General features: G+C 51.1%; 1 protein-coding gene across 1 annotated transcript in view; it reads right to left on the bottom strand.

Annotated features, from left to right (window-relative positions):
- The window catches only part of MUC16 (mucin 16, cell surface associated), a 110,889-nt gene that overhangs the window by 61,210 nt on the left and 34,711 nt on the right, over nucleotides 1-14,968 (bottom strand). Inside the window, exons 42-57 of the mRNA XM_012641221.1 lie at nucleotides 14,827-14,934; nucleotides 14,539-14,574; nucleotides 14,225-14,290; nucleotides 10,734-10,858; nucleotides 10,575-10,642; nucleotides 9,114-9,312; nucleotides 7,913-7,933; nucleotides 7,232-7,399; nucleotides 6,823-6,890; nucleotides 4,236-4,408; nucleotides 4,084-4,119; nucleotides 3,460-3,584; nucleotides 3,225-3,292; nucleotides 2,544-2,716; nucleotides 2,394-2,429; nucleotides 192-316 (exon numbers count right to left, since the gene is read on the bottom strand). Coding sequence (XP_012496675.1) covers nucleotides 192-316; nucleotides 2,394-2,429; nucleotides 2,544-2,716; nucleotides 3,225-3,292; nucleotides 3,460-3,584; nucleotides 4,084-4,119; nucleotides 4,236-4,408; nucleotides 6,823-6,890; nucleotides 7,232-7,399; nucleotides 7,913-7,933; nucleotides 9,114-9,312; nucleotides 10,575-10,642; nucleotides 10,734-10,858; nucleotides 14,225-14,290; nucleotides 14,539-14,574; nucleotides 14,827-14,934 — 1,595 coding nt within the window. The remainder of the gene's footprint in view (nucleotides 1-191; nucleotides 317-2,393; nucleotides 2,430-2,543; nucleotides 2,717-3,224; nucleotides 3,293-3,459; nucleotides 3,585-4,083; nucleotides 4,120-4,235; nucleotides 4,409-6,822; nucleotides 6,891-7,231; nucleotides 7,400-7,912; nucleotides 7,934-9,113; nucleotides 9,313-10,574; nucleotides 10,643-10,733; nucleotides 10,859-14,224; nucleotides 14,291-14,538; nucleotides 14,575-14,826; nucleotides 14,935-14,968) is intronic.

Raw genomic sequence — 14,968 nt, 5'->3', positions numbered from 1 at the left:
GGTGTTCCAGAACAGCGTATCCAGCTGTGGAAGAGCGAGAAGGAAGAGAGAAAATAGTCTGAGAGGCAGGGGCCGGATCTCCGTCGGTGGGCGGGACCGGATGAGGGGGCGGGGCCACATCAGCGTGGGGAAGGCAGTTAGTGGAGAGGGTGCTAGTGGGCGGGGCAAAGAGAGGTGGGCGGGGCTCTCACCAGAAACTGCAGAGCCATCTCCACGTCCTTGAACTTCCAAGAGCCTGGAGGCTGCATGTCTTTCCTGTAGCGCAGGCTGGTGATGGTGAAGTTGAGGGTGAAGGTCACCAGCGTAGGGCCAGTGGCTGCAGTTGGGGAGGGAGACAGAGATGTCAAGTTTTGGCCACAGCAATAATGACCAAGGCTGCTGTGGCCCTAACCATGGGGCACCAGCGAGAGACATTCTGGAATTCCCAAGACATCAGGAACCTTTGTTCATTCATTCAGTGAGCATTTATGGAGGATCTAATGGTGCAAAGTTCTGTGCTGAGGTCTGTGGGTCTGAAGATGAATAGGGCATTGTCTCCCGATGCTGTGGAAGGGAGGTGACCTTCAGGGGAATCCTGGGGCAGAGGGTGGCTGGGCAAGTCTAGGGACCCATTCAACCAAGGGCGGAGGAAATCTTCCCAGAGGAAAGCTGATTGCAGGTGTGGCCAAAAGCATGAGGAAGGGTTAGGTTAAGAGGAGCTAAGGAAGTGGGGAGGGTGCTCCCAGCAGAAGGAACAGTCTGGGCAAAGCCTTCAAAGGACAGAGCCGGGTAAGCTCAAGGAATGGGATGGTCTTTCATTACAGGAACACAGATGTGAAAATGGGGGGATCCTTTGAATCCGGAAAAGCGAGGCAGCACAGGGCTTTGCATGTGACTTGTAGACCAGATGGGTCCAAGAAAGGTTGTCAACAAGACAAGAATGATATGGACATAGATACAGTGGAGGGCAGGAAGCTGCTGTGTCATCTCTGGCGTGCCCAGGGTTTGCATCCCGAGCAGCTGGATGAAATCCTCAATAATGCATGAGTTCCTTGGATCACGTGATTGATTAGTGACAGAAGAAGTGATTGGGTATCATTTATTCGTAGAATTGATTTGGGTACCAGTAAAAGTCCTTTTATCTATGAGCTTAATGGCAGGTGAGGGAGTCGGAGAGGATGCTTTGAGGGTTGTGGTGGTCACAGCTGGTGAGAGAAAAAAACCCAAAACACCAGGAATGAAATCCAAGGTGTTTTCCACCTTTAAGGGGATGCTGGCAATGGTGGAGGCTCTATTTATAAACATTTGTGCCTCTGTATGCCGCATTCGCCTGAAGTGAAGACACTATTCTCAAGCACGGGTACCGAGGAAGGGCAGGTGATTCCTGTCACCCCCATCTAGGTCACATTACTTTTTGTCTTGCTTTTTTAGAGATGGTGTCTCAGTCTATTGTTGAGGTTGTAGTGCACTGGTAGGTCATAGCTCAGCCCAGCCTGATAGTCCTGGGCTCAAGTGATGCTTTTGCAGCAGCCGCCCAAGTAGGTGGTACTACAGGGGTTTGCCACCATTCTTGGCTACTTTTTAAAATATTTTGTAGAGATGGTGTCTTGCTATGTTCCCCGGGCTGGTCTCAAACTCCTGTCCTCTAGTGATCCTTTCAGCACCAGGTCACATTTCTATACACCTCCACTGGCCCCTTCCCATCCAAAGGGTGGGTAATAGAGGTGGGGATGGCCGTTTGAGGGGCTCCTGTTTCTCAGAGGACGGGAGTCAGGTGGTCACAGACACATAGAGATCTGGAATACTCACTAGTGGTGGATGTGCTTGAGGCTGGATGGGTGTAATCTGTAGAGACAAAGAGGGGAAGGGGGAAGGGAGAGAGCTTCCATGAAGAGCCAACTCAGGTTACTGGTAGTTGAGGGCTGGAAACATGGTCCATTGGCGGCTGGACCAGCAAACGCTGAGAGTCATTGAAGGAAGACAGCGCCCCCTTCTGGCAGGGATCAGAGTCCACTCCCGACCCCAGAGACACAAAGGCTTTGCTCAAAGTACTGGATGGGAGGCCCAGATGGGCGTGTGAACTAGGTACAGCAGAGCACACCCAGTGAGGAAGAGGAGACCCACACCCCAGCATGGCCCTGCACCATAGACGTTGACACGGTCAGTGCAGAAGGTGGGGAGAAAACACCCCAAGTGCTTGGGTTGGAGACTCCATCATCTTGCAGATGCTGGGAGGAGGTGCCTATATGTAAGTGTTTTGTGGGGTACAGGTCCCTGTTCATTCAGCTCTAGAGGTGGGGTGGGGGTGCGCAGTGGAGGCAGTGGGCTCCTGGGGTCTTCCATCCCTAAGGGATGGGTCTCAGCTGGAAGCAGCTTACGGAGATGTCAACACTGTGAAGTCTCAGAATACTCACTGCTGGAGGTTGTGGGCTTCCTCTTGTGGGTGTAACCTGCGCAGGTGGGGGGAGAAGGTTTGAGTATAGGGTGGGAGGAGGGAGAGAGAAGAGTAAAGACGGAGTACGTGGCATCTGTTGTGCTACACAAAAAGGACGGCAGCTTCTCACCGTTGACGTAGAGACTGTCCGGGTCCAGGGTGGCGGGGCCCAGCCGGGTGACGCCCTGTGTCTGCTGACTGATCTCCCAGTACAGCCGCTCTCTGTCCAGCCCCTGGTGTGCAGGGTCAGGGCGGAGGGTGCAGATGGCGTCCACTCCAGTGGCTGACCCGTTCTTCTCAGGTCTGTGGAGGGGGGTGAGGGGAGTGACAATAAATGGTTTGCCCAGGGAGGCGTCCTGAGATTCCTGGGGTCCCATGGCTGCAATTGTGAGCAGAGTCATAGATCCAAGAATTCTTATTAAGTTGGAAGACACAACCCTGCATCCTCATGGCCTGGGGACAGGAGAAGCCATTTAGGCAGCTGCAGTGGGGATTAAAGCAAGCGGTAAGGCGTGGTTGTCTTGAGAGACATCCTTAACACGGAATTTACTACCCAAAGGCAATGCCTTCATTTGTAAAGAGGCAGAGGGAGGGATTCAGGGGGATGAGGAGGGTAGTGGCCCAGTCCTGCTCATGGGCTCTGCGGAGTCTGGGGACAGTTGGTGGGAAGGTGGTAGGATGAGAAGACACCTTGGTCCCGAATCCCACCTCTGGTGAGGACATCTGCAGGGAGGGCAGGGTGGACGGCAACTGAACCCTTTGGGCCTGGGAGCACCTGGGGCAGCCCTGGCTGGCTGTTGTAAGGTCGCACCTGAGCAAGGTGAGTCTGCAGCCAGAGTACAGTGCGCGGACACTGGTGTTCCAGAACAGCGTATCCAGCTGTGGAAGAGTGAGAAGGAAGAGAGAAAATAGTCTGAGAGGCAGGGGCCAGATCTCCGTCGGTGGGCGGGGCCGGATGAGGGGGCGGGGCCACATCAGCGTGGGGAAGGCAGTTGGTGGAGTGGGTGCTAGTGGGCGGGGCAAAGCGAGGTGGGCGGGGCTCTCACCAGAAACTGCAGAGCCATCTCCAAGTCCTTGAACTTCCAAGAGCCTGGAGGCTGCATGTCCTTCCTGTAGCGCAGGCTGGTGATGGTGAAGTTGAGGGTGAAGTTCACTAGGGGTGTTTTTGTGGCTGTAGCAGGGGAGGGAGAGGAGAGGCCGTTGTGAGTCAGGCCCGGGGAGGGCACAGAGGAGCAGACAAGATCTGGGGACTCAGGCCTGAAACCAGCCATCATTTCCCTGGCATCCATAGCAATGGCTAAGGGACCTCGGGATCTAATGCCAGCATCACCAGCTGTGAACAATGTTAGATCATCACATGCTGCAGGTGAAGGCGGGAAATCTTTGGAAGCTGCAAAGCTTGAAGCAGTCAGCCTACCATTCTACGTTATGTTTATGAGTTCTTCACTTACGTTCCTCCGTCTAGCCACCCAACCAACATTTCGTGGCATTTCTCTGTGTCTAGACAACCACGCAGAGGTGATTCCCAGCTGAGTCTCATTGCAATGACTTCCCAGCCTGTGAGCTAGACTCCTTCCCTCCCTGACAGTTGGACATGTGGGCAGGGGCCTGTTGCTTCCTTCCCTGGATTGAGGCTGAGAGGTTCCGGGGGTGCGGTATGGAGTACTCACTGCTGATGGTGGTTACTGAAGTCTGGTGGGTGTAACCTGTAGAGAGAGGGAAGTGGGAGAGCAGGTGATGTTTGCAGGGAGGGAATAAAGGAAGCTTGGAAGGCGAGGACGCAGTCTCTGAGATACAGCAAAGCACAGGTGGCTGTGCTCACCATTGACATAGAGACTGTCCCTGTGCAGGGTGTAGGGGCCCAGCTTGGTGACGCCGTCAGTCAGCTCGTTCAACTCCCAGTACAGCCGCTCTCTGTTTAGCCCAGGGCCTGTCGGGTCAGGGCGGTGGGTGCAGATGGTATTCACTTCAGTGGCTGTCCCATTTTCCTTTGACCTGGGGAGAGTGAGTGAAGGGAATGACAATAAATGGATTGCCCAGGGAGGGGTTCCGAGATTTCTGGGTGCAGGACAGGAAGGTGCCAGAGGAAATGAGAAGCTTGGTAGAGAGGTGAGAAGCCACATTCAGATTCTCTGAGGGTTGCTCCGTTTTCCATGCTTACAGAGGGAGGGACAGAGGGATGGAGACAGAGAGAAAGAAGGTGCTTTGCAATGATTATGGGAAAGCTGGACAGTGGTGGGCTCTTGTCAGTAAAACCTCATTTTCACCATGGAGGGAATTGGCTACATTTCTGCCTCCTCATTCCAGGTCCCCATCACGGGTCTCCTGTCCTTTGCGATTCATTCTCACCATGGCAGCCAATTCTCGCTGTCGATGGAAATCTCCCCCAGTTAGCCATTTGCTAAACTCCGTGGCTCCGTGCTGGCTGTGGATGAAGCCACAGTGTCCCAACACGAATCTCAGGGCCCCCAGAGCCTGCTCTGTGCACTCCTCCCCTCTCTCCCTTGCAGGTGAGTATTTCTTTTCTGCACACCCTCTCTACCTCTGGCTCTGTTTTCTCCACCCTGCTGTTCCCTCTCTCTGCAACAGACATCTTGCCCATCAGCTACCCCTCTCCAGGTATGAGCTTCATTCTACATTCCTCCTTCACCCACCATTTCCTTCACTGACTCCTTCCCCAGCTCAAGAACTTGTTCACCAGCAGCGGCATCAGATCACTGTATATTGGTTGCAGACTAATTGCACCGAGGTGAGATCTCCATTTTGTTTTGCCTTAGGGGTAGTAAAGTATAAGCTGGCTGTGCTGGGTCTCTTTAGATCACCCTAAACCCAATCAGATAGTCAGACTTTTGTCAACCTAAATAACAAACAGAAACGCTCTCTAAAAGAAAAGATGTTTACGTGGTGATAGCGCGTTGCAAGTGGAACACGTGTGCCATAGTGAAATATGAACGTATTCAGAGAAGCAAAGGAAGACAAAGGCTTTTAACGGAACAAAAATGAAGACGATTATGTAATTGTTTTGACATAATTATCCTTGGCTACAAAGATCAGTAATGAGAGTGACGCCCGTCTGAGGTTGGACAGGCAGTTGCTGGGCAGATGTCCTTGCAGAAGTGTTTTTTTGTATAAGGTTGTGATGGGCTTTGTGCAAGGTTGTGGGTTTTGCAGTCTTTTGTGACAGTTTTGTTATCGAGCACACAAGCATGAGAACCCCCCACCCCAATGGTCTTCCCTGGTTCTATTTGTCGGGGTTTTCTTAACAAGAGTGACTCCATTTTGATTTGACAATTTTCACACTTGCAAGACCTGAACAGGCTGTGTGGGGCTTCAGGTTCACTTAGAAGGATAAGAGCAGGACAGCATTGGGCATTTCTTTGTTTTGTAAGAGCCCTCTTGGCAGTCCAAGGCTGTTCTCTTTGGTATCTCAGGCGATAGGCCGTGTGCAAGGAAATAAGACCTCCAAGGACAAGTCAAGGCTTTCTCCTGGCTTAGGAGTGCCATGTCCCAAAGGGGAATCAATATTTCTTTAACAACTCCACTCAGTGAACAAAATCACCACACCTAAGGCAGCCCAAAGTGACATCTTCTTGCTAGGTATTGATGTCCATTTATGGTCCTCCAGAAAAGATGCGAGTCATTTTCACCATACACAATATCGCTACGCAACACAACTGACATTACACCTTTATCACGTTGCTAGGAAACCAGAGCTAGAAGCAGCTTAGCTCAAGGTCACTTCCATCCCACCTGAGGAACAAGGGACACTCCATTTCTCTTGGCACCAGGAGAAGGCAGGTGAAAGGAAGGATGATAAATGCATTGCCTAGGGACAGGTCCTGAGGTTCCTGGGGGCGGGAGGTCTGAGGTAGAACAGGAAGGGGCCAGAGAACATGAGAAGCCCAGTACAAAGGAGAGAAGCAACCCTTAGATTCTCTGAGTGCACCAATTCCGAGCCAGCCTTGGACTGTGAGCAGAGTCATGGATACGAGAATTTTTAAAAGTGGCAAGGGTGGAAGCTACATCCTCACAGGTGAGACAGATGGAAGAGCTGGCATTGTGGATTAAAGCAAGTGGAGGAGGCAAGTTTGTCTTGAAAGAAACCCTGGGGACAGAATATAAAACCTAAAGGAAATTCCCTCCTTATTCAAAGGCAGGGACAGAAGGAGGAATTTCAGATCGGGGGACCACCAGGGCAGGGGCCCAATCCTGCCTATGGGCTCTGCAGAAACTCTCATTTGAGGTGGGGAGGGTGGTAGACTCAGGAGACACCTTGGTCCTGGAGCCACCGCCTCTTGAATTCCATGCCTGCTGAGGACATGCACAGGGAGGGCAGGAAGGAAGCCAACCGAATTCTCAGGGCCTTGGAGCACCTGGGGCAGCCCTGGTTAGATATTCTAAGGTCTCACCTGAGTGAGGTCAGTCTGCAGCCGGAGAACAGAGGATTGATGCTGGTGTTCTTGAACAAGGGTGTGAGCTGTGGCAGAGGGAGAGGGAGGTGAGTAGAAGTGAACAGAAGCCAGGTGGGCGTGGCTGGCATCAATGGGCGGAGCTTGCATCTCGGGGGGGATGGAGGTGAGGTGGGTGGGTGGGGTCTTCTTCCATGGGCGTGGCAAAGGTGAGGTGGGCAGGGCGTACACCAGTGGGCGGTGCAGGGCCAGGTGGGCGTGGCTGGCACCAGTGGGCAGGGCTTGCATTTCTGGGGACTGATGTCAGGTGGGTGGGGTCGTCTTCTTCCATGGGCGTGGCGCAGGTGAGGTGGGCGGGGCTTACATCAGCAGATGGGGCGGGACAGGGCGAGTGGGGCGGGGCTCTCACCAGGTTCTGGAGGACCCTCTGTGTGGTGTTGAACCTCCAGGAACCCAGGTTATGCATGTCCTCCATGTACTGCAGGTTCAGGATGGTGAAGTTGACGGTGAACGTCATCAGGAGAGAGCCAGAGGCTGCAGTGGGAGTGGAAAAGCCACGTTCTGTGAGTCTGCTGCTCTGTGAACCGAGTCCGGGGCATCCTGCTTGTGCGTCTTCAAGCGTCGGGGAAGGTTTCCCTCCAGAAGGGCAACTTCCTCAGGGAGGACACCCCAGACATCAGCACTAACGGAGGCGCACTAAGGCTAGTATGAAAAATTGCCCTCTCGAGGTAAACATATCCTGAAGCAGAAAGCAAACGTATCTGACCCTTGGCGTGGCTGAAATTCCAGACAGACATCCTTCTTCTCTAAGGTCTCCCCACCCCAGCTGTTTCTTTGAGATCCATGCATTTCATTGATTTTTAAAATAATTCGTTTGAAGAAACACCTATATTGCATTTTTAGGTGGCAGGCCCCGTCGAAAGTGCTTTACTTACATTTTAACTCATTTACGTCAGAGGCAAAACCTTTAGAGGGTGATAAGATTATTATCCCCATTTCAAAGATGTAAAAACGTAGCCAAAGGGAAGTCAAATCATTTTCCCAAGTCACCAGATCTCTCAATGGCAGAGTCTAACTTGAACCCAGGCACTGTGGTCCCAGGATCTGTGGTCTGCCTGGGTCCACGGGCGGTGACCACCTGTTGTGGCCTGAGTGGTCAGTGGTCAGAATGCCCTCAGGAGGCCCTAGCGGGTGAGAAACCAGAGACTCAAGATGCCGGCTCATCCGGGACCCTCGGCAGGGGCGGTGGGTGGTATAGAATCCTCTTTGGGCCAGTGAGATGCCGGGAGTGGGAAGGTGACCTTTGGCCCAACCAAAGCCTGCCCAAGTCACCGAGCATGACCACAGATCATGCTGTTCCCTTCCTTCCTGCCTAAGTCTCTGCGAAACAAACCCCTCCACGCACCTGCAAAACTCACCCCAGGAAAATCCTGATTATTATTCAATACTTATCGATACAGCCACACTTCTCTTCTCTGTCTTTCCCGCTGGGATCCCATCCAAGACTAGAGCTCCTTTCTAATTCAGGCCTTTAATACAGTAAGTGCTTAATAAATGCTTGTCGGTGGAATGAGTGGGGAGTCGTGGCTCCCCTGGGTGATACCCCCCACCGGCCAAGCGCACTGGACTTTTCTAGGGAGGAGACACAGAGAGGAGGCTCTTACCTGCGGAGAGCGGCACGGAGGTCCCCGAAGACATGGTCGAGGCTGTCGCAATGCAGGAGAAAACAAAGTGAGGCAGACGTGGGCAGAGGGAGAGCCTCCCCAGCCAAGGACTGCCCATCGCAGGCCCTCGAGACCAAGACCCTTATTTTACTTGGCCTCGAGCCTGTGCTGGCCTGTCTTTTCTGAGCTGGGGAATGAAGGTGGCGAAAGACAGCAGGGATGGGCCCCTAAGGCAAGTGGTACGAGGTCCCAAATTACTCACCGCTGGGGGTAGAGGTCAGGGCCTGGTGAGTGTAACCTGAAGAAAGAGAAGGTGAGGGGTTGTAAGGATGGGGGATGGGAAGAAGTGGTAAGAATCTCAGACCCACTGGGTTTCTATGGACCCATTTATCAAAGTCAGACTTGAAGAGTGCCCTCCAAGTACAGACCCTGAAGACAAGATCCAAAGACTATACTGCTGGAGCACAGGGAAGAATTTCTACATCAGGTGATCTGCAGTTCATGCCTCTGCTATTCATGCATCCCCTCCTGTGATTGATCTCTTGTTATATGTCCAGAAAAGCTGTGAATAGACACCACGTGCTCCGTGTTATAAATCCAGAGCGCACAGTCTGCGAGCAGACCCACAGGGAAAGAGTACTGCTGCCCCTCACCATTGACATAGAGGCTGTCCCCGTCCAGGGTGAAGGAGCCCAGCTGAGTGATGCCATGGGTGCCCCGGCTCAGCTCCCAGTACAGCTGCTCTCTGTCCAGCCCAGGGCTTGCGGGCTCAGAGCCGTGAGTGCAGATGGTGTCCACCCTGGTGGCTGATCCATCCTTCTCTGGCCTGGGCAGGGAGGGAGGCAGAGAGATGAGAACGTGTGTAGGACTAATGATGAGAGTGACTTGCAAGAATGACAATGTTTGGAAAAGCCACAAAGCTGAAATCCGTTTTTGTAGAAGGTGGGAGGGAAACAAAAGGAGCCCAAAAAACTAGACTTCATAAATGATCGTTACGAACAAGGCGAAACGGCGCTAAAGTTGACCCAGTGTTTGCTCAGCATCCACATAGCAGCTGCTATCGCTCCACTCCTGGATAAAGCCAGGGGGAAGTAAATCAGTTGGGGGCAGCTACTAGACCTCGCAAACCTCTTAGGTGCGTCACCTTTGAGCACTTTAAATGCAGGGGAAGAAAGGTGCACGCCGCAAAGCCTGCTCAGTATTGCATTTTGAAGTTTCCTTACGACAGAATGATGTTGGAAATTGTAAGCTCATTCACTCCTGGGGGGATGTTTTCTATGTGGGTTAGGACCAGAAGGGGAACAGCAAGGAATGTCTGAGGGTAGGAATAAGGGATAGGGCTCACCTTGCTACACTAGGCAGGTGGGGAAAAGGGGCGATTCGGGAACCACATCTTGGGCGGGGTGGGAGTGTGTGCACGTTCACTCCTGGGCATTGTTGGGGGCTCGGAAAAAATACCCCAAAAAGAAGCCCTCAGAAGTAGTCTCAGAAGCAAACTATTTTCTCTAATTTTCTCCTACCCTCCTGTCTCTCCATCCCATCCCATCCCCCCGCCAGGCTGGCCACAGAAACTAGAATCCCATTTCTCCAACATAGGTCATAGAAACCAGAACCCATTTTCTGCAAAGCCAGCTATAAACCTTACAAATATTACTCTAACTTTCCCCTCTGCCTTCCTGTGTCAAAACTGGCCATTCAGAAACTATCTGACCTACCTTCTCTGGCTGTAGGTCATAAGACCCACACTCCCCCACCCCATTCCAGAAAGTGACCTGCCCCATACCCAGAAGGAAGGAACGCTGCTGAGAGAGGCCAAGAAGAATCTAGACAGACAGGCCTTGCTGGGTTTCCGTACTCGGTCTATTAGCGTTAGATCACACATTTTTTTGTCTAATCATGTGTCTACGTGGCTGTCCACACTTTGTTGAACCTAAGCGTAAAAATGGACAATTTCCCCTGTACCTGTGGATTTTCATTCTGAAGCCCCTCCCCCATATACATGTTAAGTAAATTTGTATGCCCTGTCTGTGATTAACCTGCTGTTTGCAAGTTGATTTTTCAGCACCCTTGGTCCCTAGAGCGTCTCACCTGAGGGAAATCAGTCTGCAGCCGGCATACAGTGGGCCAATACTGGTGTTCTTGAACAGAGGACCGAGCTAGGGAGGAAGGAGAGGGAGGTGAGTCGGAGAGCCGAGGAGCTCTGCAGGGGCGAGGAGGAGAGGGCAGTGGGCATCTCGGGTCTCTCACTGTGTGCTGCAGGATCCGCTTGGTTGTGTTGAATGTTGCAGAGCCTGGGTGCTTCATGTCTGGCATGTACTGCAGGTTTGTGATGGTGAAGTTAAGGGTAAAGGGTACCAAGGCAGGGCTTGCAGCTGCAACAGGAGAGGAAGACAAAGAGTATCTGTCTTGAGCCTGCTAGAGTTCCTCATCCAGCCCTCTCTCCAGCCCTCCCACATATGGGCTCTGATTCTGTCCATCAGAAGTTTCCACCGGATTCGGTTCTTGATCCGACGCAGGCAGGGACCACCATTTAAGTCACACCCTACTCGATATCCAGAATTGGTTCATTTTATATTTTTTGTTTCTGTTTTTGTTTTTTTTTGAGATAGGGTCTTGCTATGTTGCCCAGGCTGGTCTCAAATTCCTGGGCTCAAGCGATCCTCCCGTCTCAGCCTGCAGAGTGGCTGGGATTACAGGTGCAAGCCACCGCACCTGGCTCTGAAATTGGTTCTTCTCCCAGGCGCCCTGATTTGGGGTCACTTACAGGGGCCCCAAGACTTCCCCTGTACTGGCCCAATTATGTGATTAGACTCATGTCTCCGGTTCCTGGTTGTAATTTTAGTTCCTTCCTTCCTTCAACAAATATTTATTAAGCACCAGCGGTGCATGAGGCATCCTCATGACATTGCCACCTATATTTTTAGGTAGGAAAATAGACTTCATGCCAGCTTTTTCAATACAGGGACTTTCATACCAAAAAAAAAAAAAAATTCCAACAAACAAATAATCCAAAACCTGGAAGGGTAACAGAGAAATTGGCAAAATCAAAAAGTCTCTGGTCTCAGAGCTGAAGGGACAAAGGGACAGGGATTGGCACCCCAGAGACTGCTGAGACCGTGGCAGAGACACAGCACTTACTGGAGATACTACCTGAAGCAGAGAGAGGTGAAGACGTACCTTAGCTCTTCCTCTGCCCCACCCACCACTCTCCATCAATGCTTCCTATTGGCTGAACCTAACAGGAAGGGGGCAGTTAGCAAGGGAGCCTGGGAAATGTAGTTTTCAGGGGTCAGACATCCAGCCCACAGAGCAGCATACTGGAAGCGTGGAGAATGGATCAGAGGACAAAAAAACAACTGACCCAGAAGGAGTATAACATAGAACGTGGCTGATAAAGCCCACAAGAAATTACATTCCTGCTTTGTAAGCAGCCAGAGGAAGCTCTTCCAAGGAAAGAAGCAGCAAGAGCAAAGTCCATGAGATTGGGAACAGCTCGCTGTGTCTGCACAATGACCGTGTTGCAATGCACCATGTGTAGAAGACGAGGACAGAAAGGAATGATAGCCTTTAGGGACTTGTGGCTCATGGATAAGAACATGGATTTTATTGTAATAACAGTGGGAAGTGGCAGGAAGGTTTTACCCAAGGGAGAGATGTGCTCTGATGTTGTTTTTTTTTTTTTTTTCCAAAATCTTCCTCTGGCTGCTATATGGAGAGCAGATTATAGGGGCAGGAATGGAAGCAGGGAGATCAACATGGGAACCTCGCTGGGGTTTGGGTAAGAGACAGTGGCGGCTTGGACTAAGGCTGGAGAGGCAAGCGGGGAGGATGGATGGACCCCAGGACATCTTCTGATACGTTCTGATGCTTCAAAAGTGGAATGAAAGCAAAGGGAGGGGCCAGGATATATCTTGCTTTTGTAACGAATTCCCTTGCTCGGATTATCATCCCATTACTCCCTGACGGGGATGCTCACTGCCACCCCTCCAACTGCTGGGAGGGACCCAACCAGGCTTCCTTCTGTCCCTCTGGACTGTGAACGTCCACTGGTATCAAATTCCATCTGTTCTACCTCTGGAATCCTACTCTGGAATCCTACTCTACCTCTGGAATCCTACTCTTTCTCAATAACAGTTTCCACATGCCGAGAGCTGACCACGTGTCAGGTTCTGGCTGAAACCCATCTCCTAGGCGACCGAATTCCAGTACCTGTGCTCTTAATCCTGACATCACACAGCCTTTCCTGGAGACCTGTGCGGGAGAGTTCCTTGCAGGCTCTGAGACACCCACGGTCCAAATATAAGAAAATTATCAGGGACACTGGCTGAATAGAAGGATGCAGGGGTCCTAGACCCAGTGCCTTTTCCATTTCGTGATGAAATTTCAACCAAGGAGAAACTGTATCACAAGGAAGGTGAATGGAACCTCAACAGATGGAAATAAATCTGGGGTGTTGCAGCCAGGACTAGCTGTTGACCTTTTCTGGTCACTGATTTGGGGAGGTGTGGGCAGGCTCGGATCAAACTGGTGGTATCAGTCATGACCCAGCAGAGGCTGAGTTGAGCCTTCCAACATGCAGATACCTACCTAGGAAAACCAATAAGAAACAGGAACCTAGTTCCCTTGCATTATGTTCCATAATCCTGTGACAACTTCACCTGAATTGGGAGCGACTACATGGGGGGTAAGGTTGAAGGATTCTGGAGCTGTTTTGGAATCAGAAAGAATGGATGCTATTATCAATGAGTGATGTCTGTCATGGATGGTGGAATGGCATAGATGCCATGTGGTTGTCCTGGGTAGAATCTGACAGAATCATTAAAGATTTGAACCAGGGAAGGAAAAGTGGTGTTTCCATACATTACAAGAAAGCCCACTTCCTTTCTTTCTTTAATGGGGGATTAATGGGGGATTTTGTGTATTTCTTGTAGATCTACCATTCATAAGGTAGACACTGCAGAAATAACAGTGAGTAAGACGGAGTTGCTCCATCCAGCAGGTCTGCTCGACATCGGGCTCAACAAAAATAAACACAATGTTCAAACCAGAGGAAATAGAAGAGTTTGCAACAGACACTTGTGAAAAAAATATGCAACAGATTTAAAGCATGTGATAAATAAAAGGTTACTATGTCTCCCTGGACCATAGGATAGAAGATTTTTTTCAAAGCATATTCAATCATACTAGTTGGAAGCTGAGCACAGCATTTGGTGCATTTCAGTAGTCAATAATGTCAGAGATGATTATCTGTCATGTTTGTAAAAGTCATGATCATCATTAACGTCACCATCACTATGATTATTGTCATCACACCATTGTCAGTTCCAACAAAACCATGACCTAATCATCTGTACCCCCATAATATGCTGAAATAAAAAAAAACCATGATCATAATCTCCATCATCACTATCATAATCCCCAGAACCATCACCACCACCATCATCATCATCACATCATCATAACCAGGACTTTCATCATCATCATCACCATCATCATCATCACCACCACCACCATCATCACCACAATAATATAAGCTCTCTGAGGGCAGCGATTTTTGTCTGGTTTTTGTTCTCTGCCATATGCCAAGTACTGGCACAGGGTAGATGCTCAATAGATTGTTGGCTGACTACTCATCATTAAATATACTATGACGTATCATTTTTATTAGAGGGAATATGGCAGAGATATTTGCCTTCATCAGGCATGCTCTAGCAGAGGTGCCATTGACTGGTACTCACCCGAGGAACCGGGTAAGGAGTGTGGAGTCCCAGAGGTTTCCAGGTTCACTGTGGAAGTCCCAGGAGCTGAGGAGAAGCCCACATCAGTGAAACCAGCAAGCACTCTCAGGGCAAAGATGCCAGCAAGAGAGACTGCTGATGGGGTTTGCATATGGGGTTTGAATTTGGACTCTCCCTGCAGCGGGGGAAGAAGGAAAGGGAATAACTTCTGCCCCCTGCCAGTTGCTTCCCTCCTAATAAGGACATTAGGGGGAATGGGGTGTGGTCAGCTACTGCCCTGCTTGGGGACGCTGGGAAATCAGTTGAGTACTCACTGCTGGTGATGTGCAGAGAGTCCTGATGGGTGAAACCTGCAGGAAGAGGGAGGGAAGATAACGGGTAAGGATTAAGGGAGACCTGAAGGGAAAAATAGGGGTGAGGGCTACCCTGACGTAATGCAAGGAGGTTCATGGAGCAAGAACTGATGGAGTCTCTCTATCAGCACCCTCACATCAGAGCAGAGATCCTGAGGATGAACTCAGTCAGGGAGTGTGACCTCAATCCAGAGAGCAGAGGCTGCCCAGCAAGGAGAAAGAGACTCCAACCACATCACAGCTCCTCACCATTGACATACAGACTGTCCCTGTCCAGGGTGTAGGGACCCAGCTCAGTGATGCCGTGGGTCAGCTGGCTCAGCTCCCCGTACAGCCGCTGTCTGTCCAGCCCGTGGCCTGTGGGGTCAGGGCGGAGGGTGCAGGTGGCGTC

Source organism: Propithecus coquereli, unplaced genomic scaffold, assembly GCF_000956105.1.
Source record: "Propithecus coquereli isolate 6110/MARCELLA unplaced genomic scaffold, Pcoq_1.0 Scaffold164, whole genome shotgun sequence".
Taxonomy (NCBI): domain Eukaryota; kingdom Metazoa; phylum Chordata; class Mammalia; order Primates; family Indriidae; genus Propithecus; species Propithecus coquereli.
Note: the sequence above shows the minus strand (reverse complement) of the source record. Positions and strands in the feature narration are given on the sequence as shown.